The sequence below is a fragment of the Leptonychotes weddellii genome, chromosome 5, assembly GCF_054177405.1.
Source record: "Leptonychotes weddellii isolate Sample4059 chromosome 5, ASM5417740v2, whole genome shotgun sequence".
Classification (NCBI taxonomy): domain Eukaryota; kingdom Metazoa; phylum Chordata; class Mammalia; order Carnivora; family Phocidae; genus Leptonychotes; species Leptonychotes weddellii.
The window spans coordinates 114,213,812-114,240,989 of record NC_138373.1 but is presented as its reverse complement, the minus strand read 5'-3'; the positions used below and the strand labels follow the sequence as shown (position 1 = coordinate 114,240,989).

The 27,178-nt window shown below is 39.5% G+C and overlaps 1 protein-coding gene across 4 annotated transcripts in view; it reads right to left on the bottom strand.

Annotated features, from left to right (window-relative positions):
- Positions 1-27,178, bottom strand: part of IRAK3 (interleukin 1 receptor associated kinase 3) — a 66,791-nt gene that overhangs the window by 22,412 nt on the left and 17,201 nt on the right. For 3 of the 4 annotated variants that reach the window (XM_081822009.1, XM_081822010.1, XM_081822008.1), the window contains 7 exons: positions 17,214-17,396; positions 14,127-14,191; positions 13,451-13,505; positions 12,039-12,190; positions 9,305-9,369; positions 3,282-3,396; positions 2,235-2,353 (listed from right to left, as the gene is read on the bottom strand). In XM_081822009.1, coding sequence (XP_081678135.1) covers positions 2,235-2,353; positions 3,282-3,396; positions 9,305-9,369; positions 12,039-12,190; positions 13,451-13,505; positions 14,127-14,191; positions 17,214-17,396 — 754 coding nt within the window. The remainder of the gene's footprint in view (positions 1-2,234; positions 2,354-3,281; positions 3,397-9,304; positions 9,370-12,038; positions 12,191-13,450; positions 13,506-14,126; positions 14,192-17,213; positions 17,397-27,178) is intronic. The other variant, XM_081822011.1, reaches the window with a different exon arrangement.

The following is a 27,178-nucleotide window of genomic DNA, read 5'->3' as shown; positions in this document are numbered from 1 at the left end:
ATATCCCAGCTCAGCTTCTCCAATTGCCCAATTCCGCCTTCCTCCTTCCCTCCCTTACTCCTGTTGTTCCTGAGAGCCCTCTAAAAAACCTCCTGCGGGCAAGCCTCTCCTCTGAGCCTATTTCCTGGGAACCTGCCTGAAGACACCTATCCATTTATTTTTATTTTTTATTTTTTTTATTCTTATGTTAATCCCCATACATTAGTTTTAGATGAAGTGTTCCATGATTCATTGTTTGTGCATAACACCCAGTGCTCCATGCAGAATGTGCCCTCCTCAATACCCACCACCAGGCTAACCCATCCTCCCACCCCCCTCCCCTCTAGAACCCTGTTTGTTTTTCAGAGTCCATCGTCTCTCATGGTTCGTCTACCCCTCCGATTTCCCCCGCTGAAGACACCTATCCATAATGAGAAAGCAGGTGTCAAGGCCACGGCCCGAGCTCTCACCTGATCCCTGAGAGAGATGCTGGGGGGCATGTCCACAGCTGCGGAAAACCCTGGACGTGGGCAGAGGCTGGATCTGTAGCCCTCCACCCTGACGCTCCCTTTGTTCCAGCTGGTGGCCTTCCCTGTCCCCCAGGCCCGTCAAGGACCAGAACCTTGACACTCTTGCTTCTCACCCCTCAAGCTCTGCGTTCAGGAAAGGATGTGATGAACTCAGTCTCACAAAAGAAAAATTAATAACATTAATGTGTTACTGCTTGGGATGGAAAAGAAGCTAGACTTACTTTAAGTTTAAACCAGAAGAAGAATATATGTACAGAAAAACTCCAGATATTTATTTACTCAGATAAAATATATTTAAGAACCTACTGTGCTGAGCTGGTGGCGAGGTAGGTGGATTGTTTCTGGTTGGGGGTGACCACCTCAGCCCTTCGGAATAGACTTGACTCTGTTGCTGTGCATCTTTGACCCAGGTCCCCTGAGGGAGCACCCACTCTGTGCTGATTCAACGGGGCCAGCAGAGTTGATGACTTAACCACAATGCCACAGGAGCAGACACCTATGGGCTGTTTCCGCACACGCCCAGGACTCAGGAAAAATCTAGAGTCTTTTTATATGGAGTTCATTCCACCAGAAAAACAAAGAAGTAATCAGTCACTCTTTTGCTCAACTCAAAAGCACACTAAAAGCTTTTTCAAGATACCAGGAGATGGTTCAGAAGAGGCAGAAGCCTTTTAAATTCAGTCATCCCTGCTATTCAGCAAAGGTATATTTACCTACTTTTGGACAGATTCGAGATGAAGGGCACACAGGAATAATTCACCAGGGGGATTTTGCTACAGAGTATCTACTCTCTGTCTGAATGATTCTTTAGGTCTACTAAAAAAGAAAAAAGAAAGATGGAAGACGTTGCTTCTAATGTTCTGATGTCTCAGAAATGCACACCGGGAGTTGCTGCTTGTCTTGTCACAGGTGAATACGTAAAGCTAAGAGGCTGCAGGCTCAGTGGAATCAGCAAAAGACTCAGGGACAAAGAATTTTAATTACTGTCTACTGTCTACTGCTGTTACCTTGCTGGGAATCTCTGTATAAGTCACTTAACCTTTCCTTAAAACTCACTTAAAAAGAAAAAAGGGAGATTAATACAGGTTCATTTCAAAGTTTAGTGTCAGGTATAATTAGTAAAATACACAAAACTGTCTATCCTACGTTGTTCATTAATAATTCCCAAAGATAATATAAACTCTCCCTTTGGCCATGTAAATGTAGCTTTTTAAATTGGGTAGATAAAATTTTCATTAATAAAAAAAATAAAATCACTGTAAGGTACACCTGAAACTAACTGGATATTGTATGTCAATTATACTTCACTAAAAAAAGTAAGATTTTACATACTTAGATGAGAATTCTTTTTTTTAAGATTTTATTTATCTTGAGAGAGAGAGAGAGAGTGAGCACACATACGCACGGAGGTGGGTGGGGAGGGGCAGAGGGAGAGGGAGAAAGAGAATCCCAAGCAGATTCCACACTGAGCACAGAGCCTGACACGGGCTGATCCCACGACTCCGAGACCATCACCCGGAGACCATGACCCAAGCCAAAACCAAGAGTCAGACCAGACGCTTAACTGACTGAGCCACCCAGACACCCCTCTTTGATGAGAATTCTTAATCCTTAAACACACACACATACCACGGAAACTACAGGTAGAAAATAGGGTGAAGTCTGACTCACCTGTGATGATGAAAGGGGCTTTCAGGTGCAACCTAAGGCTCTGGGATAATTTACCTTGATACACTGCCGCTGATGACCGAGCATGGCTCCGTGTTGTGCAAGTACTGAATGGCTTTGGAGGTTCCTATTAAAACACTGATTCGAATGTGCCAAGAGAGTGGGGCCGTGTTACCCTAAAAAGACAACAGTAGTTGGTTTGGTAATGAAATGTGTATACTCATTACATAGGAGTATGCCAGAAGAAAAGCAGACGGTGAGGTGGGGTAAGGTGAGGGTATGAACATTTTGGTTTCCCACAACCTATTTGTAATTCAAGATACATTTTCCTCTGCTGCCAATGGTACTAGGCCTTTTTATAGCCAATGGAAATACCCAATAATTTTAACATTAGCTTAATCAAAATATGGCCAGTAAGGTAACTCTGTTTAAAAGTTCACTAATAAGGGGCACCTACGTGGCTTAGTCGGTTAAGCATCTGACTCTTGATCTCATCAGGTTCATGAGTTCAAGCCCCACATCAGGCTCTGCACCCAGTGTGGAGCCTACTTAAAAAAAAGTTCATTAAATAAGACTTAAAAATTATTTGTGGCATAATAGTGTGGGTAATTGAGAATAATATGTTTTTATTCTTACCCTAACCGAGACTTAACCTATTCAGAATGAATTTTTAAACTTATCTTTCAAAAACATGAGAAATCAAGGCATTTATTCCACCTCTTTCTCTTTAAGGAGTCTGTATCACCTTTATGTCTGTCCTTCGTATTCAATGGTACTTTGTGTGAAGTTATGCAAATAGAAATTATCTAAGAAGAGTAGTTAATGTAAACTCATTTGAGATATGGAATCAATAAGGACTAAGGACCCCACAAATCTTTTGGCCACCATGCTGCACAACACACAATAACTCAGGTATTTGTGCAGTCTTTTTTTAGAGTAAGATATTAATTCATGGAAAAGTCCTCTACTTCCTTGGGAAACCCATTGTTGGCTATCTCTTTCTGTGAATACATGTTGGCCCCCTGGATCCCACAGGACATTTCAGCAGCTTCTTCAGGGCTTCAGGGGGTCAGAGCGTCAGGGAGAGTCATAGGTGTGACTTACTACACACTGTAATCTGTCAAAAAGGGATCCATTTCTCATATATGGATAAACCAGGCAGAACTTCTCACTCTCTGTAAAATAGGCAGCCAACTCCAGTATGTTTGGATGATGAAACCTTGAAAGAAAAGATTTTTAAATCCATCAGATTGTTTATTCAAATAGGAAATGAACAGCACTGTGGCTTGGGGGTGATAAGGTGAGATGGGGAATAGGTCTAAAGCAGAATATACATTTGGCCAAGGGAGAAGTTATCTCATTGGACACATGACAGATTTGTTTCCCAAATTGGTCTAAAGAGCTCTATCAAATACTAGCCATTTTTTGATTGATTGTGATCATGCAAATATAAATAAAATATCCAAATATAAGACAGAAAATTTAAGAAAGCGACGATTTCTTAAGATTTGGGAGTCTTGGGAACTTGACAATAAATAGATGACACTACCTGATATTAAATTATGTTTATCAATACGAAACCCAATGTAACTTATTAATAAAGATAATACAACTGAAACTATTTCATTGCTTTAAGTATACTGTATAAGTCACCAAAATAGAAGAGTACAGAAGACTGTTTTCATTCATCCATTCAAGCATTACTATGTCAGATACTGTGCTAGGCATCAGTCACAAAGCTAAAGGAGACATCCAATGTCTTCATAAAGCTGTACTGTTATCTAAAATTCATGTGATTGGGGCGCCTGGGTGGCTTAGTCGTTAAGCGTCTGCCTTTGGCTCAGGTCATGATCCCAGGGTCCTGGGATCGAGCCCCGCATCCGGCTCCCTGCTCGGTGGGAAGCCTGCTTCTCCCTCTCCCACTCCCCCTGCTTGTGTTCCCTCTCTCGCTGTGTCTCTCTCTGTCAAATTAATAAATAAAATCTTTAAAAATAAAAAATAAAAATAAAATTCATGTGATTAGTAAAGTCTGATGTTGAAGAACACATCACTGATTTTGAAATGCCAGAGTTCTATGTCAGTGTAGAATACATTTTCAGCCTCCTTTCCTTTAAAACTCTATTTCTTTTTTTTTTTAAAGATATATTTATTTATTTGAGAGAGAGCGATAGAGACAGAGAGAGAGCATGCAAGCAGGGGAAGGGGCAGAGGGAGAGAGAGAATCTCAAGCAGACTCCTCACTGAGCATGGAGTCTGATGTGGGGCTCGATCTCACAACTCTGAGACCAAGAGTTGGATGCTTAACTGAGCCATCCAGGTGCCCTGAAGCTCTATTTCTTTTTTTTTTTTTTAAGATTTTATTTATTTTTTTGAGACAGACAGAGAGAGAGCACAAATGGGGAGGAGGATCAGAGGGAGAGGGAGAAGCAGACTCCCTGCTGAGCAAGGATCCTGATGTGGGGCTCGATCCCAGGACCCCAGGATCATGACCTGAGCCGAAGGCAGGTGCTCAACTGACTGAGCCACCCACGTGCCCCAAAACTCTATTTCTTGAATGCCTGTATCATCACTGTGAAAACCAGTGAAACCCAGGTAACAACTATAAAATATAAAATGTGAAATTCACCTGTACCATGAACTCAGTTCAAATTAATTATTTATTGAATGCCTACTATGTTCTAGACATACTTGGGGATATTAAAATAAAGCTTTATTTATTTATTTATTTTTAAAGATTTTATTTATTTATTTGACAGAGAGAGACAGCGAGAGAGGGAACACAAGCAGGGGGAGTGGGAGAGGGAGAAGCAGACTTCCCGCGGAGCAGGGAGCCCGATGCGGGGCTTGATCCCAGGACCCCGGGATCATGACCCAAGCCGAAGGCAGACGCCTAACGACTGAGCCACCCAGGCGCCCCAAAATAAAGCTTTTTTTAAAGACTCTATTTATAAAGACTTATTATTAGTTTCTTCAATAGCAAAACTTTCCTCTAAAATGCCCACACACATCTTCAGATTTCTCGTAGTCCTCCTTCCTTAAAGAAGGAAGTGTGTGTGTATGTGTGTATATGTACCTACACAAACAGACATATTTTACTTTTAGATATGTCAAAAATGCCTGTGACACAAGATCCCTACACCTATTATAATTCAGACCATCATTACATAATGAAAAGCAAGGGACTGAAAAGCAGTTGAGCTGGCATATTTGGCTGCCTAAACAGCTGATCTATACCACTGCCTGCGAGTCCTGCACCTTAAAATAATTCAAAAGGATAGAAATCTTTTTAGAAAGAAGATAGCAGTCCTCATATAGACATAGCCATGGCCTGGTGCTCTGCTTTCCTGCTCACAGAGCAGAAATGACCATTTGCTTATTTTTAGGTATTACCAATCCAGCAGAAAAACGGACACTGTACCAGTTAGTGAGGTATGGAACGTGAAGCAGCCATCGAGAAAGACGACTGGCTTTGCATCTACGGACCCTTCTCACCCATCCTTTCACTGCAAATTTTTAAGTTGGTGGGATCTTAGATTATGTAGATCTTAAGGTCTGCAGATACGATAGCTTTAAAATCAATTCGACAAGTACTTGTGAGTGCCTCCTACAGATAAAACACAATACAGGGCACCACGGTGTGGGAGAGCAGACAGACCTGAACGACAGACAGACCTGGGTGTGACTCTTTGGTCTTCTTTTCATCAGCTCTGTGGACTTGGGCAAGGATTTAATCTCTGTGAGCCTGTATCTTTGCTGGGGTCTGAACTGTGTCTCTCCCCCACACGCATCCCCCTCCCCCAACCCAACTCCTATGTTAAAGCCCTAACCTTCAATGTAAAGGTGTTTGGAGAGGCCTTTGGGAGCTAGTCACGGTTAGGACTGGAACCCTCACGATAGAATTACTGCCCGTATAAGAAGAAAAACTGGAGAATCTCCTCCCTCTCTCTCCACCATGTCAGGACAGAATTAGAAGGCAGTCGTCTACAAGCCAGGAAGAGCACCCTCACCAAGAACCTAATCTGCCTTGATCTTGGACTTTTCAGGCTCCAGAACTGAGAGAAAATAAATTTTGTTCAAGTCCCCTGTTTCTTTTGTGATGGCAGCCCTAGAAGATGAATATTCTTCAACTGTAAACAATAATTAAGACACCACTTCCCAAGTTTCTTACGAAAATTAAATGAAAAGTTAAATATGTAGCCAAATGCCAGGTTCTCAAAAATTATTACCTCCTTCCCCTCCCCTTGGGAAAGAAAGGAATCAGAAGCCACACCCTAAGGAGTTTACAATTCTGTTTAAGGGACAGGGGTTAAGTAATTCTCTTAATATTGAACTAAAAAAACTCATCTTCAGGTGTCGGCTTAGGTGTGACTTTTTCCAAGAAGCCTATTCTGCTGCCCAGCCCCAGGTTACCATGTTCCCCTCCTTCAGTGCTCTATATGTCTCCATCTTACCACTTCGTTTACTGAAATTGCTGTTTACTTCTATACTTCTCTCCTAACCCCACTCCAGGAAGCATGTTCTGAGAGGAGAAGGCTACATCTGATTTATTCATTAATAAATATCTGAGGAGACTGAAGAAGATTTAGGAAATGAGTTGGATTTTCTCAAAAAGGTAGGATCTACCTCAATTTCCCCATCTCCAAAAAAGGGATGAGGGCAGTATTTACTTCACAGGATTGTTGCGAGGATTAAAGAATTAATACATGTGATGTACTTGGTATAAAGCCTAAAACTAAATAAGTATTAGCAATATAAATAATAATAATAGTGGGGTGCCTGGGTGCTCAGTCGTTAAGCATCTGCCTTTGGCTTAGGTCATGATCCCAGGATCCTGGGATCGAGCCCCGCATTGGGCTCCCTGCTTAGCGGGAAGCCTGCTTCTCCTTCTCCCACTCCCCCTGCTTGTGTTCCCTCTCTCTCTGTCTCTCTGTCAAATAAATAAATAAAAATCTTAAAAAAAAAAATAATAGCACACCAAGAATATTCACCATCATAGAGTTGTTAATTCTCTCTACTCATACATAAATACCTCACCAGAACAAATCCAAATGGATCAGATGTATAAATGAAAAAAAATGAAACCATAAAGGTACTTGAAAAAACCATGGTAGAATTATTTTATAACCTTTCACTGGGGAAGGTCTTTGAAACTGTGATATAAAATTCAGAATCTGGGGCGCCTGGGTGGCTCAGTTGGTTAAGTGTCGGCCTTTGGCTCATGTCATGATCTCGGGGTCCTGGGATCAAGCCCCACATCAGGCTCCCTGCTCAGGGGGGAGCCTGCTTCTCCCTCTGTCTCCTGCTTTCCCTGCTTGTGCGCACTCTCTCTCCCTCTCTCTCTCTCTGTGTCAAATAAATGGGTGGAGTCTTAAAAAAAAAAAAAGAAATATATAAAAATAAATAAATAAAATAAAATCCAGAATCCATAAAAGAAAATATAGATTAAATTCACTACATTACTCTGAAACCAGTAATACATTATATGTTAATTAATTGAATTTAAATTTTAAAAAATTCACTACATTAAAACCATTTCCACATAGCAAAAACTAGAATAGGCAAAGACAAATGTCAGTCTGGTAAAAAAAAAAAAAATTTGTATCTCACAACAAGAATAAGGCTAATTTTCTCTAATATATTAAATGCTCCTACAAATCATTAAGAAAAATACCAACAGCCTCTTTTTTTTAAAAAAATGGGCAAAGAATAGTATCAGATATTTCACAGAAAAGAAAATAGGTCTCTTAATATGTGAAAAGATTCACTCATAATAGAAAAAGAAATTTAAACCACACTGAGAAATCATTTTCACCTAGCACACTGGCAAAAATTAAAAGTTAAGAATAAACGCTATGTTGACAAAAATATGGGGAGCCAGGCGTTCTTATATAGGCCTGCTTTAAGTGTAAAGTGGTATTTCTTTTGGAGGACAATTTGGTATTATGCAATGCATATAACCATTTGACCCTGTAATTGTATTTATGGGAACTCAGATATACTCAAACAGGTACAAAATAACATATATACAAGCTTTTCTTGTTGCAGCATCATTACTTTCTAATATTAAAAGATTAGAAAAAAACTAAAAAATCCATTGATATGATAATTGTTAATTAAATTACAGTACAGCACACAATGAAATACTAACATAAGCAAAGTGAACAATATATTTATGCTACCCGTGGTGTGAAAATAAGAAAACAAAATACACACATGCTTATGCATAAAGTATCTCTGGGAAGATATACAGAAAACTGATAATTGTTACCCTTGGGGAAATCAGCTGGGTAGCTGAAGATAATAGGGGGGAAAAAATCTGTTCTTGGTTTACGCTTTGGCACTTTTGGAATTTTGAAATTTTCCAACTTATTACTCATTCATTAGCAAATAAATAAAGCTTAAAAATAGAGACCCTCTACTATTACAATTTGGGTTTTAGTTTTTGGTTGACTAAATGATATGTGTTAAGTTTTTATGATTAGACTTCTAATGTTTTGATTTCTGGTCCCGGGGATAAAAGAAGGATTTAGTACAATGCCTCCTCCACCACCACCCATTTCACTTATTGCTTTAGAAAATATCTGAAAAGAATATTTTCTTTTCATAAAGGGTGATGAGTGAGCTCCATAGGGTTAAGGGCCTTTGATGAGCAGGCTGGACGGCTGCAGATATGAATATATATGAACATTAAGTCATTTTAGTTTGTCTCCAAGGACTCCCGGGCTCATGAATGAATTCCCAGAAAATAGCACTTGATTTCTTTGTCTAAACTCTCTTCCTGAAGAGGGTTATACTGATGAAACAGTTTCTTGACTAAAATGTCTCTTAGGAAGGAGGAAATGGTCAAATACATACAATTCTAATGTTCCAGGAGTTACTTGACATTGAGCCATGTTAAGCACACATGATTTAACCCACCTTCTTGTGACAGTTTCTTGTTAAAATATGTTCAAGTGAATTATGTGGATGGTGTATTTTAAAATGTATTCTAAGGAACAGACTAAAGCAGACGTCAAAAATGTACCCAGTGTTCTCACAGCCAACCCACATTTATTACCTCTAAGCATCAAAGATGCACAAAGCTGAAAACCAGGCAGAGGGAGAAATTCCAGACAAAATATACTCACAGTAGTAAAACTTCAAGTTCAGATAAAAACCTCTTCCAGTGTTTCTTATGCTGCATTTTTTTCTCCTAAATATCATATAGAAAAATGAGGGAAAAAATTAAGGAAAGGATCTCTATTTCTGGGATTCTTAACCCAGGGTCTATAGTCTTCCTGCAACTTAGCTGCCCTTTTTGATGTAAATGCATATAAGCATTTTGTCTGGGGAGAGGATCCTTAGCTTTCATCAGACTTTCAAAAACCCATTACCTCCCAAACAGATTGAGAACCACTGCTCTTGAGGTAGAAGTTTTTCATGCAATGTGTCCTATTGCTGTATTTTATATTCAAACCCTTTTACCATATTTTGTACACATTTACATAAATTCAAAAATTTTATATATGTATTTAAGGAAAATCCCATGACAGAAATTCCCCACTTGGTCTCAGAAAGAATCCAGTTTGTTGTCGCTGTATTCTGGTTAGGAGTGATTTCACTAATTTGGCATTTCTGATTTGGGTCATTTGGAGATGATGACTCAAGTTTACCTTTGTATTAATTTTGAAAAAATGGGCTTACTAAGACATTGAGAAATATAACTCCTTATTTCAAAGGCGTTTCAGAAGCTAGCCCAATGCCTGACACATGAATATTTATTGAATATATTAATGAATTCAATAATATTGTACGAGCACCTACTCGGTACCTGGTATTGTTCTTGATGGCTTTATACACCTTATGTCACTGCATGTCTCCGCATCTCCAGTTCCTAACTTCTACCACGAAAGAGTTAAATATTCTTAGGCTCCATCAGCTGTAAGTTTCTATTATTTGTAAATTGCGAGACAGGGCAGGGTTTTTAGAGCTCTGTTCTCAGGAAGAAAGGGAGAGAAATCCAACAGGAATTCTGGAAGCTATTTTCCAAAAATTAATCCAGGAAGTCAGAAACAATAAGCTAGGCTAACAAACCATTTTCAAGAACCCCTTTATGAGAATTTACGTTTTAAAAAGCCGTTGTCCCGGGAGCCAGGTGGATTGGGTCTCAGTCCTATTTCTACTACTCAATGTTTGTGACTTTTTGTCACTTAACATCCCTGAGGTCGTTGTTTTCTTAATCTGAAAAATGAAGGGGTTAGTTTTTGTGTTCATGCTAACCTAGCCCTCTTAATGCTCAAAGTTTGGTCTGTGCGCAAGGAACACAGGCTTCCCTGGGAGCTGGTGAGCAATGCTGAATCTCAGGTCTCTACCCAGGTGTGCCGAATCAGAATCCGCATTGTAAGATCTCCAAGTGATCTGTATGCACCTAACGCATCTTGTACATTTCCCCACTTCCGTCCCTTCAAGACAGGTTGCTGAGGTACTGAAGTTAATGTCCCAATTTTAGAAAACCACATTTCTTTAAAAACAAATGCTCTGTGGCTCTTTGTTAAATTATCCCATCTTTCCTGATGTGTGTGTAGGACTTTGTACAGTCTCTAAGTCTCTGGTAACTTTGTTAGCTCCTGTCTTTTTACTCCTAGAGATGAGCAGCTAAATTCATGAAAAGGACATACATGCTTCATTCAGTTCACCTAACGAGCATTTATTGAGCAACTTCCATGGGCCAGGCCCTGTGATAATGCTCTCGGATACAAAGATCAGTAAGACTCTTTAAAGGAAACCATCAAGCCCACTGGGAGAGGGGGGTGATGAAGTCGGTATCGGGAGATAACGCTCTGAGGCCGTGGCTGCACGTCGGAGCTCTGGCTGTCTCTCCCGGGCTCCCACGACGTTTTATACAAATCTCTGCTCAACTACTTCTCACCCTGCAGGTTCATCTTTTCTTTACCTGACCGTTTGTTTGCCCCGCAAGACTGAGTTCCCCAAAGTCAGAGGGGGAGACGAACCACGAGAGACTCTGGACTCTGGGAAACAAACTGAGGGTTTCAGAGAGCAGGGGGTGGGGGAAGGGGGTAGCCGGGTGATGGGTATTGGGGAGAGCACGTGTTGTGATGAGCACTGGGTGTTACACGCAACTAATGAATCACTGAACACTACATCAAAAACTATACAGTGGCTAACTGCACATAATAAAAAAAAAAAAAGACTGATCTCCCTGAGGACGTAATCATGCCTCATTCATTCTTGCTCAGCACCCAGCCCAGCAAGAGTTTAATAAACGTTTATTGACCATTGACTAACAATGAGGAACATGAAGAGCAGCTCTTTGGGGTGTCTGTGGGCGCCCCTGTCTCCTGACTCCTGAGTTTGACTCCCCAGTACCCTTTCTGCTTTCCTGGCTGTGGCCACTCAGCTTTCTCCTGAGCTCCTACTCTGATCACTGCCTTGCTCCTCTTACCTGAAGCCTCCTCCTTCCAGCCCTCCTGAACTGTGATACATGACAATTTATAAATATCAACCTGTGGCTTAGCCTGTGAAGCTACTTGGAACGGACACTGTCCATCCCACAAAGAACAAGAAAACTGGAGCAGACCAGAACAAGCAAAGTGCCAATGGTCCTGCAAGGCTTCTCAGAAAAGTCCTCCTCCTTCGACACATCTGGGGATGGGAAGAATTTCACTTCCACATTCCTGCGAGACAGGCATTCATTTCACAGTCTTTTCTCCAGTCACCTGAGCTCATATATCTTATTTCCATTTATGAAACTTTGTTTTCAAATATACCTCCTTTCAATGTTGATGAAAAATGACACATTCTAGTATGAAATATGAGCAAATAAATGGAACTGATCTCCTGTGATAGTAATTCTTTCCATACCTGTTTAAATAATTTAATGGCATATGTTTGGTTTCGGATCTCCGCTCTGTATACCTCAAAAATCTCCCCTTCTCCAATTAGGAAGTCGTTGTGGAAATTTTTGGTTCCATCTCTGATGTTTTGAAAGCTCATGGAGGATTTAAACAATATTCCTTAGGAAGGAAAGTAGGGAGAAGATAAGTTACTTTTTCTCTCCTTAAGAATCAATGCCACCATTATAAAGAACTAGGACTTCCATATTAGAAATATATCAGAGCCCAGCAGAAAACCAGCAGGGCCCAGGAACCCAAACTGAAGCCCACCATGTGCTCTCTGCCCATTTACTCGGGTCTGGCACCCACCATTCCAGAGAGCAAATGGCTTTTTAGATATCTGAACAATAGCACTGTGATCCTATCACCCTTCCAAAGAGCTCAGCCAAAGAACTTAGTTGGGGAAATTTTTCCAAGATTCGATTTCTTTGTCATTAGATCAATGGGTTGCTTTTGACTCACTATGAACCTAAAACCATTTTAAAAAAAAAAACCAGAAACTATAGAAGTGGAAATTTTGTTATGACTAAACAATATTCTCCAAGCATGACTGACAGAAACATTTTTCATGAGCCAAATCCTCTCTATTCCTAACTTACTTCCTCAGAGTAAATTAGGAAGATGCTTTAGCTTTTCAAAAAATCATCTAAAGCAGAGATTGGGAGAAAACATTTAAAAGGTAATCGAATACATATCCAAAGGGAAAAGCTTAGCTAAATCCTTCGGAGCCCAATTTTGGCTCTATTTCTGCATTTTATGTTTGATTTAGAACTTACTGTTAAATCTTAAAGGACCAAAACCTTATCCAACTTTATCCAACTTTTCTAATTCTCTTTTGAACCAAAGAATATGCAGATCTAGTGGTAAAGAAGAGGCAAAGCAGCCTTACTAGCCATTAAAGTTTATCAGAATGATTCCCAGGTAGAACTAAATTATTCTCCCTGCTAATAAAGTAATAAAGTTGATATGGAAAATAATGGGATTTGCATAGTGACCTTCAGCATTGCTCTACAGACATCTCTAAAGATCTCTGCAAGGGCTATGGAAATTTCTAAAACTATATAAAACCCAATGTAATTTTTAAATGTTTTCTGATGACACATAAAAATGCAAATTTCACTAATGGAAAATATGAAACCCCCCTAAGGGAAGAGGCCACTATTATATTCTCTATTGGCCAATGGATTTTTAAAATATCACCATAATATATCATCCATCAGAGCTCCGTGTCAGTCAAAACTGCAAGTATTTTGATATCCATGAAAATTTTACCCTAAACCTGCATATTAATGAATAGTTAATAGGTTTATTGGCTATTTCTCTGTGTAAGTTAACTTAAAGCACAACATGATTGAAAGTAAAAAAAAAAATTTTTTTTACCTTTTTCATTACGTTCAGGAATAAGAACATTATCCACTGTGACATTAGCTGTTTCCTAAGAGAGGAAATACAGACTGAAGTAATTCCCTTTCATAAGTCTAGAAAGAACAGAACCTTAACAGAAATCCAAAGCTCCCCCTGGACTATACAGTGCAATAGAGTAGAATCTAATTTAGAAAAAACCTAGTAGAAAGCAAAGTTACTTTATTTAATTCAATAGTATTCATTGCTATATACAGTTAAGTCTTTCATACCACTGCAAAAACTCAATGTCATGGTTATAGTCAATTTTAAATGACTTCTAATGCTATAAAAACGATCACTGCCAATTTATTTGTTCCAATAAAACCAACAGCAACATGCAGAACGCCAACTAGAACAGGAAAATTAAAAACTGAATTAAGACAAATGCACAGCTCACAGAGCTCTTAACAGTTCTAAGCCTCATCTGTGATAGATCACTGTGAGGAGAAAGCTCTTCACTCTTAAAACACTCACAAATCTCTAATATCCTCAATCCCCAACTAAACAAAGAGTAATGAGAGAGCTGAGGCTTTTCTGGTTTGAGAAAAGTACCTGCAAATCCAGCATTTTTCTGTCTGACAATTTCATTCCCCATGCTCCATTATATATGCAACAGGATTCAAGGTTCATTATCTATGCACATACACTCTACCTTGGGTAACATGTTTGGAAATCCATCTCCCTGATGACTCTGCTCTGAAGGATTCAAGACTGCTCCTGAAAGAGAAATAAGGGAAGCTAGATACAGAAAAATTTTATGTCACTAATAAGCATGTTTTTCTTCCTTTCTTAGACTGAAAATAAACACCTTGCTAGTAATGTTAATTTCTAAAGCTCAGTTTCATTCTCTTTGAATGGTTACAAATTTGCATATGTGAATAGCTTTCTAAGGATCAAATATTATGCAAACATGATTTTGTTCAGTTAACACATAAATACCTACCTTAGGTTATTGTTAGATATCATTAAAAATATTAAAGGATAAAGCAGAAAACTGAAAGGAAAAAGCAACATTGTATCAGCTTTTTGCCCATATACTTTAAAGTTTTACAATCATGGGATCATATCTCCCTAGGTTACTTTATTTTTTATCCTATCTTATGCCATAAGGTGTTAGAGGTGTGTGTGTGTGTGTGTGTATGTGTGCACACGCATGGTCAACCACAAACACCTACCACCCCTTCCCGAATGCACACTGTAACTTCCATCTGTTCTATTTGAATTGAGGTAGTCTATGTAGTTTCCTACAAAAGATGAAAACCCTGAAATATTTTGCTGTCACATTGGACATTTTCATTCAGACTTCAGAAAAAATTTAATTCATCTTCTAGTTTTCTTAGATTGTATTCTATTTTAAAAATTATTTTGCTTAGAAGACCGGCAACAAAATGTAATCAATTAATAACAGACCTTCTTGAACAAACTACAAACCAATTAGACCTGGCAGACATTCTATAGAACATTCCATCCCAAAACGGAAGAATATACACATATTTCACAAGTGTACATTGAACAGGCTCCAGGATAGACCATATCTTGTGCAAAAAAATGAGCCTCAATAAATTTGGAAGGATTGAAATAATTCAGAGCATATTCTCTGACCACAATGGAACTAAAATAGAAATCCGTAACAGAAGGAAATTTGGGAAATTCACAAATACATGAAAATTAAACAACAAATCCATAAGTAACCAATGAGTTCAAGAAGAAATCACAAGGGAAATTAGAAAATACTTTGAGATGAATGAAAATGAAAACACAACATACCAAAACTTACGGGATGCAGCAAAAACAGTGCTTAAAAGGAAATTTATAGCTGTAAATGTCTACCTTAAAAAGGAAGAAAAATCTTAAATCAATTACCTGAATTTTTACCTTAAGGAACTAGAAAAGAAAGAGTAAACTAGACCGAAGGAAGCAGAAGGAAAGAATTAAGATTATAGTGGAAATAAATGAAATAGATAACATAAAAACAAAAGAGAAAACCAATGCAACCAAAGTGGGTTCTTTGGAATTATCACAAAATTGACAATCCTTTAGCTAGACTAACCAAGAAAGAAAGAGAGGAGACTCAAATTGCTAAAACCAAAAACAAAAGAGGAGACACAACTACCAACCTCATAGAAATAAAAAGAATTATAAGAGAATATGATGAACATCTGTATGTAAAAAATTAGATAACTGGAATGACGTGGACAGATTCCTAGAAAGATACAAACTGCCAAAACTAACTCAAGAAGAAATAAACAATCTGAATGGATGTATTGCAAGGAAAGAGACTGAATTAATAATCTAAGATCTCCCACAAACAAAAGCCCTACCACACATTTAAACAAGAATTAACATCAGGTCTTGGGGCGCCTGGGTGGTTCAGTTGTTAAGCGTCTGCCTTTGGCTCAGGTCATGATGCCAGGGTCCTGGGATCGAGCCCCGTGTCGGGCTCCCTGCTCTGCAGGAAGCCTGCTTCTCCCTCTCCCGCTCCCCCTGCTTGTGTTCCCTCTCTCGCTGTGTCTCTCCCTGTCAAATAAATAAATAAAATCTTAAAAAAAAAAGAAAAAAGAATTAATATCAGGTATTTACAAATTCTTCCAAAAAAGAAGAGGAAGTAACAACTCGCAAATCATTCTATGAGATCAAGGACTAAAAATATGTCTGGATGAAAAAGCCAAAAGAATAAGATGCTGATTCAAAAGAATTTCCATCCTAAGAGCCCTGAGTCTGTAATATAAGACCCAAGATCACTCAAAATCATTCTTGTTGAAGTGAATAAATCTAAAGTGGAATAAACAGAACAGGTGACATTAGAAAATTATTTTTTTGACAAAGATGAATGGAAAAAGCTTCATGAGCTTTACTTATCAGGTTGCTCTAAATGGAAGGCAAGACGCAGCATCAGAAACAGACAAGACAAATAGAGGGAAGTATTAGGCCACTGTGAAATGGATAGCAGACAAGTAAGGTAAAGTTAGAGGCCATGACATAAAAACAGCAGTAAAGATAAAAGATACATCCCAGGGTTATTCTGCAGGTATCATTTGCACTAAAATACAGGGCAGGGGGTTGGGGGTGGGAGTAGAGTGGGGTGTGCCCAGGTGGCTCAGTGGATTAAGCTGCTGACTCTTGGTTTTGGCTCAGGTCATGGTCTCAGGGTCCTGGAATGAAGCCCTGAGTCCTGCTCCTGGGGAGTCTGCTCAAGGATTCTCTCTCTCCCTCTCTCTCTGCCCCTGTCCCCACTCGGGCATGTGTGTGCACGTGCACTTTCTCTCTCTCTCTCTCAAATAAATAAATCTTTTAAGAAAACAAAATACAGGGAGGAGAATCCAATTATATTCTGACTTCTAATCATATGATAAAACTAATTATAAAAGTATATTTTACTCAAATATTGTGATTCTGTTTATGATTCAAATAGTTTCAGAGTTTTGGATGGAGAGCTCATTCTCCTAGCTAAGAATAAAACATTTTAAAAAGTGTAGTTTCTAAGTAAAAAATTTTAAAAAACTTAACAAGTGGTAGAGAGGAATGTGTTGTATAACTTAGGCAACAAGGAAAGAAAATTTCACCAAAAAAAAAAAAAGAAAAACAAGTAATAAAAGCCTTCAGATAAAGCCTCAGGTAAGGAATCAGTGACATAGCATGACCAGTCAATGTCTTGAATAAAATGCAGTATTTACATTTACAAATTACATTTCCTATAAAATGGACTGAGAGCCACATCAAAAGAATCATAAATGTTTACCATAGTTCACAATTAAATGGATAGCTCGATGATGCCCCATCTCCTGGAGAATCTGTAAAAGGTCCCCGATGGTCTTGTTTTTCTGTGCCCAGGACCAAAGTAATTCTCTTGTTCCACTTTTACCTTGGTCTACATATTTTTCAATGTGACGAACATCCAGCCAGGTGCTTGAAAGTCGCTCCGCTGTGGAAATTGCAAAAGGAAGAACCAAAAAATAATTTACTTTTATTGGAATACTTGTTTGGGGGCACTTTATATGTTTTATTTCATATTATTTATAATTTTTATTTTGAACTAATTTTAGCATCTACTTCCCACCCAACTTCTCCCAATGTTAACATCTTACATTACCTAGTACAATGATCAGAACCAGTGATAACTCAATTGCAGGCTTTATTCTACTTTCACCAGTTTTTCTACAAATGCCCTTTTCCTGTTCTATGATCCCACCCAATTTCCCACAGTGCGATTTGTTTTCACTTCTTCCTAATCTCCGTTCTCATGGTCTTCAGTCTTTCCTTGTCTTTAAGGACAGTAAAATACTATTGTGTCCTTCTCAGTGCATAGTATCAAGAGGTTCATGATGTCGGTGTCCTATCACTAGTGATCTTGATCTTGATTGCTTAGTTAAGGTGGTATCTGCCACCTTAGTAAGTTCCTTTACTATGAAATTACCTTTCCTTGTAAAATTAATAACTATGTTGGGGGAGATACTTTGAGACTATGGAAATACCCTGCTTCTCCTCAGATTTTACCCATAAACATTTGCATCCACCAGTGGATCTTTTCTATCATAATAATTATCGTGGTCTTTGCTTAATGGTGATCTTCTATTTTCCCTTCCTCCACCTAAGTTCATTAACTATAATTCTTCTGTAGGAAAGTGCTATCTATTCTCCCCCATTTAACTAACTTATTTATATCAGTATGGACTTACGAGTGTTTATTTTATTCTATAGCTTAAAATCCAGTATTATTATTATTATTATTATTATTATTTATTTTGGTGCTACAATTATTCCAGCTCTGTCCATCCAGGTTGGGTCCAGTGTTATGACAAGCCCCATAATTTTTGGAACACTTCCTTATTTTCTGACCCTACAAGATGCTCCAGGCTCATTTTGCATTTCCCCCGTCCCAGCCCTGGAATTAATTACTTTTCCCAGGAGTCCTCGTTCCTTTTATTAGATAATGTGTTTAGAAGGCAAGATGTCAGTGCTGGATGCTCTCATGAGTGCCAGGGCTCCATTGCTTCCAAGCAGACAGAGCTAGGAAAATATGTGTATATGCATTAACCCACACACCTGTATTTCTCTGTCTGTACACATACTGAAAACCATGATTTTATACAGATACCTGTGATTCTAAGTCAACACCACATGGTGTATTTGAGCTCTTCCTCATTTGTAACTTTATTCCCAAACAGCAAGAAACTTCGCTCTCATTATTTACAATGTCTTTACTTATTTGTTCAATACTACTACATTCAGAACTGCTAACCTATACCCCTGTGAGAAACCCTTTAACCAAAATACAGCATTTATGTACAAGTCTTTTTGCCTTCAGTGTAAGAGTATTCAGGTAAGAGCCTATTTTCCAAAGTTACTAGGTTAGTTCTTTTCTTCCTCACTCCCATCAGTGTGGTTACTCATTTGCAATAGTTAGGGTCATTTGTTGCAGTTTTAATGGAATGCTGTTTTAAATTTTTGTTCAATACTCTCTTGCTGCTGAACATTTTTGAGCAATTAAAAGCTAATCTCTGGGTAGGATCGGGGAAATGTTCTACTGGGATACTAGGATTTTAATTGTTCAAAAACAGCATATATGACTTATTTAAGGTCTTGTATAAGTATCTTAAAGCTGTACTTACTGAAAGTATATGAATTTTTATGACACCCTGAGTTAGTGGGACTCTTCAGATAAAAAATTATACTGTCTTTGTGCACAACTTCCAGATTTTGAAGTATATTTTGTTTTTAATTTTTTTAATTTTAATTTTTTAAAACATTTTATTTATTTATTTGACAGAGAGAGAAAGCAAGAGGAGGAACACAAGCAAGGGGAGTGAGAGAGGGAGAAGCAGGCCTTCTGCCAAGCAGGGAGCCCAATGCGGGGCTTGATCCCAGGACCCTGGGATCAGGACCTGAGCCAAAGGCAGACCCTTAACGACTGAGCCACCCAGGCGCCCCTTGAAGTGTATTTTAAGGCAAAGGAAGGAGAAAGAACCAAATGACAGATCAAATGGGTGTCTTTTTTGCCCCTGGGATAATACTCCCAGATTAGCCCAGTCATCTTGAGCACTAAAATTAGCAATGTGGTTTGGAATCAGTGATGATGATGGCAGCATCCTCTCATACCTCTGTCCTCTGGAAAGTCTAAAAAAATTAGGAAGCCAGATGCACATCAATAGATAAAATCCAGTTATCATCTGAGTGTGGTCATGGGGACCCTCGACACATCACCATAACTGGTTATGGAGATCAGTCTTCTCTTCCTCTGCCGCACATAAATTCGGAAGCTCCTCTCCAGCAGTAACCAAGGTAACCTCACTGAAGGGCTCACCTATTCACCAATGATATTCTCCAAAGGTTGATGTCCTTTTAAAGGACAAACAGGGGCTCAGATTGGAAAGGTGCAATGAGCCCCCTATGGAACTATCTGTGTTCAGTCTATTTCAGACTCTAAAGTTTTAAAAAATTTCTTAGGAAACTACTACACCAGTTATAGTATTTCAATCAAGACATCAGAAAGGCAAACATCTTCTGATCTAATATGGCATCCCTTCTCCCCACATTTTCAGTCCTTCAAGGGTTTCCTGGGCTATTCAATTTCCTCTAACTTTATGTTTTTGCTGAGAGTATAAGTAAATCCTGAAAGTTGATAGAGATCACAATATGAAATCATAACTGCCCCTCTTTCTGTGAACGAACAATTGACTTGGTAGTTATTACCAGTGCCTACCAATATTTCCAGTCCTCTACACCATCAGAGAGCGAGGATTAGGTCTTCCTGCCTTGGGTTAGTTATGCCTATGTGTCTCTTTCAGCCAGAAACACGGAAGAGCCAGGGCACAATGCACCAGGCTCCCATTCCCCCCACAGCAATGGTAGAAGCACATGTCAATATGGGGGTGCCTCAAGATCAAAGCAGCCTGGATTGCTGGGCCACCACATGGAGGTCAGCTGTCCTGGACCCTCAGTGCTCTTCCCACAAGCAAAGGTAAACTTCTTTTATGTTAACCACAGACAGTGATTTTGGTGGTGCTTGTTATTGCAGGCTGACTTGGGTCTATCCTGATTAATACACACAAAGTTTTATCTTGGGTGTTCTGTTACTTCAGTCATATCTTGCATCAGAAAAGAGTGAAAGGAAGTTGCAGCTCTTGTGACTACATTTCAAAGGATGATAAAGTTGAGACATTCTGTATGAATGCATGCTTAGGCTGTAGAGGGAAACACAGCTACACTAGAGTATCTGACATCATTAAGTCGGAATGTCTTTGCCTTTCCTCCATATTTTAAGTTCTGGCAAGAATATTTTTATTATTTCTTTCTTTGAAGACATGATGTCTCATGAAGGGACAAGGACTATCCAAATGTCAATATATATTTTAGACAGCTTATCACTAAAAAAAAATAGAAGGGGAACTTCAAAGCAAAAATACTTGGCAAGACCTAGTAACTCTATTTTAATGTATTTCTTTGATGATGTAATCTGCCTATTTGGTTGAGGCACAACTTTCATAAACACTTTATTTAACTATTTCTAGAAGCTCTTAGGGGAAATAGTGCAAATCAGTATAGTTTGTTAAAAAGAAAACCACAGGCCCCAAACGGCATCACTTAGGCCAAGTCACCAAACAGGGCTTAATACCTAATCTAACTGTAGTTTCAACCTCCCCTGGAAATATAAATCTTAACCAGTCAGTCAGGAATTTTCTGATCAGGGCCAATGAAGTAATCTGTTACATGGGCCCTCTCTATCCCCAAAGGAAGATGAGGTCATCTGCATGATAAGAAACCTTGCTCTTCTCCCTAAGGGAAAGTGATCTTGCCGGGAACAATCCTTTTCTTTTGCCAATAACTTTCTTGCCCCACCATCTTTCCTATAAAAACCTTCCATTTTGTACAACTCCCTGAACTCCCCTCTATTTGCTAGCTGGGATATGGACCGATTCATGAATCATTAAATAAAGCAATTAGATCTTCAGATTTACTTGGTTGAATTTCATTTTTTTTTTAACAAATTCAAACATTTGTTTAATGTGCTAGCAGTACAGTAATTGCATACATCAAGTGTAAATGGAGGGGCACCTGGGTGGCCCAGTCAGTTGAGTGCCTGGCTCTTGATTTCAGCTCAGGTCATGATTTCAGGTTCATGAGATCATTCCCCGTGTTGGGCTCCATGCTCAGTGCGGAGTCTGCTTGGGATTCTTTCTCTCCCTCTCCCTCTGCCCCTTCCCATGCTCGTGCACTCTCTCTCTCTCTCTCAAATAAGTAAATCTTAAAAAAAAAGCGTGTGGAGCAAGAAGAGGGTTCCCTAACTAAAGATGAGGGCATCATGGGGGCACCTGGCTGGCTCAGTCAGTGGAGCTTGGGACTCTTGATCTCAGGGTTGTGGGTTCAAGGTGCATGTTGGATGTAGATTACTTAAAAATAAAATCTTATAAAATCTTAAAAAAAAAAAGATGAGGGCATCATGGAAGGCTTCCTAGAGGAGTGGTTTCTGGAGCCTGAGCCAAGTTTAAAACTGTAAGTATTTCTAAAGAGAGGCCACTGCTTAAGGAATTATTGGATGGAATATACTATACTGGGGAGGAAAAAGAAAATCACTGGAATTTCAGTTGGAAAACAAGGTAAAAGAATGAACTCTGAGGCTCTATTGTCTTCAAAAGAGAAAAGTCACCAGTCAAGACAGAGGACCCTTGTGGCCCCTTGGATATATGCATGAAAATGTGGGTTTAGGGGTGGCTCTGCCATTGACCTATGGTGCAACTCTAGGCAAGTCACTGAGCAGTTCCAAACTTCTCATTAATAAATATCCTTTGAAGTCCATTTGAAATCCCTCCCAAAACAGACACTAAGTTTGGTGGCCCCTCTCTGGTGTGCTGTTTATAGGAGCACTGACCTTAGAATACCTCCAGTCTCCAAATTAACATTCCAACAGGGGAACACTAAATATCAAATTTCAGCAAAGTGAAAGTTTCGGTTTCTACTTTTTCTATTAGTAAATTAACTGGCTAGCATTTATAGAGTATTAGGCATAATGTAGATATAATGAACTATATCAGTTAATAATATTTATACAACATACAACAGGCTTTTAAAAAATAAAATAAAACAGCTCCCTCTCGGGGCACCTGGCTGGCTTGGTCAGAAGAGCATGCAACCCTTGATCTCAGGATTGTGAGTTCGAGCCCCACATTGCGTGTAGAGATCACTAAAAAATAATAATAATAATAATAATAATAATAATAAATAATAATAATAAACAACTTAAAAAAAAAACCCCAGTTCCCTCTCCACTTCGAATCTTTGGGATAAGACATGACATGACTTTGGGATAAGACATGAAGAGAGAGGACAGCCTTGTGGGCTCTCACAGTCAGGGAGGAGCATGAGGGTGGGACATTGTCACCAGTTAGACCCTGAGACCTGGACTTCGCTGCCCACATGCTTGTACACTTTGTCTTATATTTTTCCCTAAGCTCTTCTTTCTGGGTTTCTCCTTAACTCAGAGAAGTGAAACCCCAAAACCACCCTTCCAGGTGGTGGCTTCTGCCCTCACAAGACTTCCTACTGGCCCAGACCACGCAGACCATTTGAGCTAACCCTGACTTGAGCATGTGCAGAGAGACCATGGAGTGACCTCTGGAATGACCTACAGTTACCTTTACCTCATTACAATTCGAAAATCTCTGCCCAAGGAGGAGCCTCAGCCTCATTTACATAGCACACAAGATCCATAGAGGCATGTGACCTCTTGCCTGCCTCTACATAGGATGACAAGGCTTCCCTAGCTAAATATTCAGCCTACCCCTAAATAAGAGGAACCCATTCACCCTCTCTGTGGGAGTCATGGCTTTGAAAGCCATTCCCCATGATCTCCTTAATTGCTGCAAATGAAAGTGTTCTTTGCTCTGCTGCAAATGAGAGTGGGACAACTTTGTGCCTGTGCCTGACTCACCAAGACAGGGACTCCTGTTGGTTTGGTTACAACATCAGCTCACTTTACAACGGGGGTGGACTGGGGCAAGGTTTAAGGGCTGAAAGATGAGAAAAGAGTCTGTCAGATGGGGAATTTCTGCTGATGGGGAATTTTTGCTGATGGGGAATATTTGCTGAGTGACAGACAGAGGCCCTGAGTGTTAGCATACAATCTGAAACTCTATTCTGAAAGCAAACAAGGCCAATGGAAGACTTCTGAGAAGGTGATGCCAAGGTGGAAGCTTTAGTTTTGGGAGGATCCATCTGGTGGCAATAGTCTCACAAACAATATATGCACATAGAAAGGTAAAAACACTTTATGGCTCACAGTTCTCACAGTAGAAAAGGAATAGTTTATAGCTGCTAAGGAGAGCTGGAGTTAACTTTTCAAGTCAGATTTCCCACATAATTCTATTCTGCATTTTTAACTTTCTGAATTTCCCTTTTAAAAGGGCAACAGGCCATGATTCTGTGCCCTCTCATCCTGTGACTTGAGGCACAAGAGATGCCAAAAGAGCTGAGGTTTGAGTTTCCTAACACTGACCAGGGTCAGAGGGTTCTGAGTTTGCACTGGGTCTATATAAAGCAAAGGCATTTTTTCTAATAGTAATAGTTCACCGAGTAAAACTGACCCAGGCTCAGCTGAAATGGATACTGCATGCATGGGTTGCTTCCAGGATGAGAAATGAAATATATTTTCTCTTTCTCTAACTGGTGATTCACAGTGCAACCTTAATAGCTTTTCTTCAATGATGATGCATTCTGCACAGAAACACCACTAAGCAGTATTATTAGCATCCATATAGGAACAGATTCTAGAAAACAAGAGCTTCAATGTGATGGGACAGGAACACAGACTCTTGACATGTTAGTTATATCCTTCAATATTCATAGTTTTCTCTAATCCTTCTTTGTTTTTTTCCAGAACATAGAACTTTGTTTCTTCACAGTACTAAACAAAGAGTAAACTTCTCAGTGACTAATTGTGTTGTTAAACTTGAGAGCACTTTAAAGAAAAAGATAAATTAAGAAAAATATGCTGTGGGCAAGCATTGTTTAAATCATTGTTTTTTGGAAGGCAGATCTTTTGTTTGAAAGGCATCTTGGCATAATAGAAGCCAAAAAGTCCACCTGAAAAGTTGAGGTTATCTGAAGACACTGATTGCTTAATAATCATTTAATGTTCAAAGTTCCTTTTAGGCTTTGTTTTGAGAGGGCAGAACTATCTAGGTAGTGCTAACCATGGGGGAATTCAACTGCAGAAATCACTCTCCATATGCAAATATGTCTCTGAAGGGGTTTTTTAGAATAACGCAACACACCCTTGTTTGGAATCTGTATTTGCATATAACCACATGCCAAAGCCCCTAGTAAATTAAGACTGCCTTCTTTTGTTTTGTGATAACATGATGGGAAAAGGAAAAGATACCTCTGTTCTTTCTTCCTACAAAGCACACAACACAATTAGGCCTTTTATTTATTTATTTAATTTTTAAAAAAGATTTTACTTATTTGAGAGAAAGAGAGACAGAGCACAAGCAGGGGGAGGGGCAAAGGGAGAGGGAAAATCAGACACCCCACCGAGCAAGGAGCCCCACTCGAGGCTCGATCCTATCCGATGCAGGGCTCAATCCCAGGACCCTGAGATCGTGACCTGAGCCGAAGGCAAACCGCGTAACCGACTGAGCCACCCAGGTGCCCCAGGCCTTCTTTTATTTATTTATTTATTTTAAAGATTTTATTTATTTATTTATTTATTTTATTTATTTGAGAGAGAGAGAGAGCACATGGGGGTGGGGAGGGTCAGAGGGAGAAGCAGACTCCCTACTGAGCAGGGAGCCCGATGCAGGACTCAATCCGGATCCCGGGATCATGACCTGAGCCGAAGGCAGTCGCTTAACCAACTGAGCCACCCACCTTCTTTTAAAAGAACATTTAACTGAAGATATTTTTAATTCCAAAAGAAGTCAAACAAAAGTCAAACATGTAAGTTGGCTCAACTCCTCTTACCAGACTATAGTATTAACACCCACTAGCTAATAAATTTTACCAGAAGTAATTCTTTGCCATACTTAAGTTTATTTTTTACCCATACTTGAGCAGGACTTATACTCCATGGCAGGGCTGTGCATGATTTTTCAGGTATCTTTCCATGTGCCCCGCTCCCTCAATCCCAGATTCAGGTAAGCACCTAATATTAACTACCTCTGTGAAAAAAATTTAAGAACAGTTCACCCTCAACACCAGCATTTCAGTCCGCAGCTCAGAAGCTGTGTGATTCCATACCCAGGTAACGATCAGTACTATTTCCCCATGCTTTCTTCCTTTGTTAAATTTCTTTATAGAATTTGTTTAGGCCTGTAGCCTATACAAATTGGCAAAATCAAATTAGAGAATCCCTTGTAGGGACCACAACTTGAATCTAGTACAATGCTTTGTTTGATATTCTTTCCCAAGAGGTTTTGGATGTTTAACAGACATCTGTTCGTTATTCAATCACAGATATTTACTGAATGCCTACTCTGTACTAGGTACAATTTTAGATGCTAAAGGAGTAAGCAGGAAACAAGGCAAACAAAAAAATCTCCTGCCCCCTTGAAGCTTATTTCTAGATAGGCAAAAAACAAACAAAGATATATAAAGTGTGTGAGGGATGATAAGTGATGTGGGGACAAATAAAGCAGGAAAGGAGCATAAGGAGCATGGGGGGGGTTGTCAATTTTTAAAAAGTGGTCATAGTGGCTAATAGTTAAAAACACAAAGGAAGTGAGGAAATAAGCCTCAGGGTTACCTGCAGGAAAAATGTTCCTTGCGTGTCCCAGGAGAGGCCAATGCGGCTAGCGAGGAGCAAACAAGAAGGAAGTGAGAGAAGCCATGTAGGACTCTGGGGTTTACTGTGAGATGGGAAGCTACTGAAGGGTTCTGAATAGGACAAAGATATAATATCCTTTGCATATAGACTTTAGCTCACTGGCCACTGTGCTAAAAAGTGACTCGAGGAGGGCAAGGGCAGTAGCAGGGAGCCCAGTTAGGAGGCTGCTGAAATTATCCAGTGGGATCTGATAGTGGTTTGGGCCAGGATGGTGGTGGCGGCCGTGGTAAGAAGCAGTCAGATTATTAGATAGAGCCTGAAAGCAGAGCCTACAATACAGACTGAGAGACAGGATGTGGTTTGTGAGAGAAAGCAAGAAGTCACAGAAGGCTAATATTTTCAGCCTGAACAAATGAAGGATGGGGTTGCCATTAGCCAAGATGGGGAAAAACTTTGGTGGAGGGAAGCATTTCTGGGCTGTTAAGTTGGAGACATCTGTCAAGTAGGCAAATATAAGAGATGGTGCTGATGTTGGAGAGAGAGACCCAGGCTAGAAACATGGCAGTTATTAGCATATAGATGGAATTGACAAGATAGTGGGTATAGAAGATAAATAGAAGAGGTCTGCGACTAATCCCAGGGGTACTCGGGGAGGTCAGAGAGATAAAGAGGAACCTGCAAGAAGAGAAGAAAATAGAGTGTACGTTATAGAAGTTAAGAAAGTGCTTCGAGGAGGAAGGAGTGATCAACTGTATCAAATAAGAGGGAACTGAGAACTGACCTTTGGATTTAGCCACTGTGACCTTGGATGAGAGGTATTTTAATGGAGCAGTGGGGGATGAAAGCCTGATTGGAGCAGGTTCCAGAGAGAATGGAGGGCCTGGAATATAAATAGCCCTTTTACAGAATTTTATCTTAAGTAAGATGGGAGAAATTCCATGGTCGTC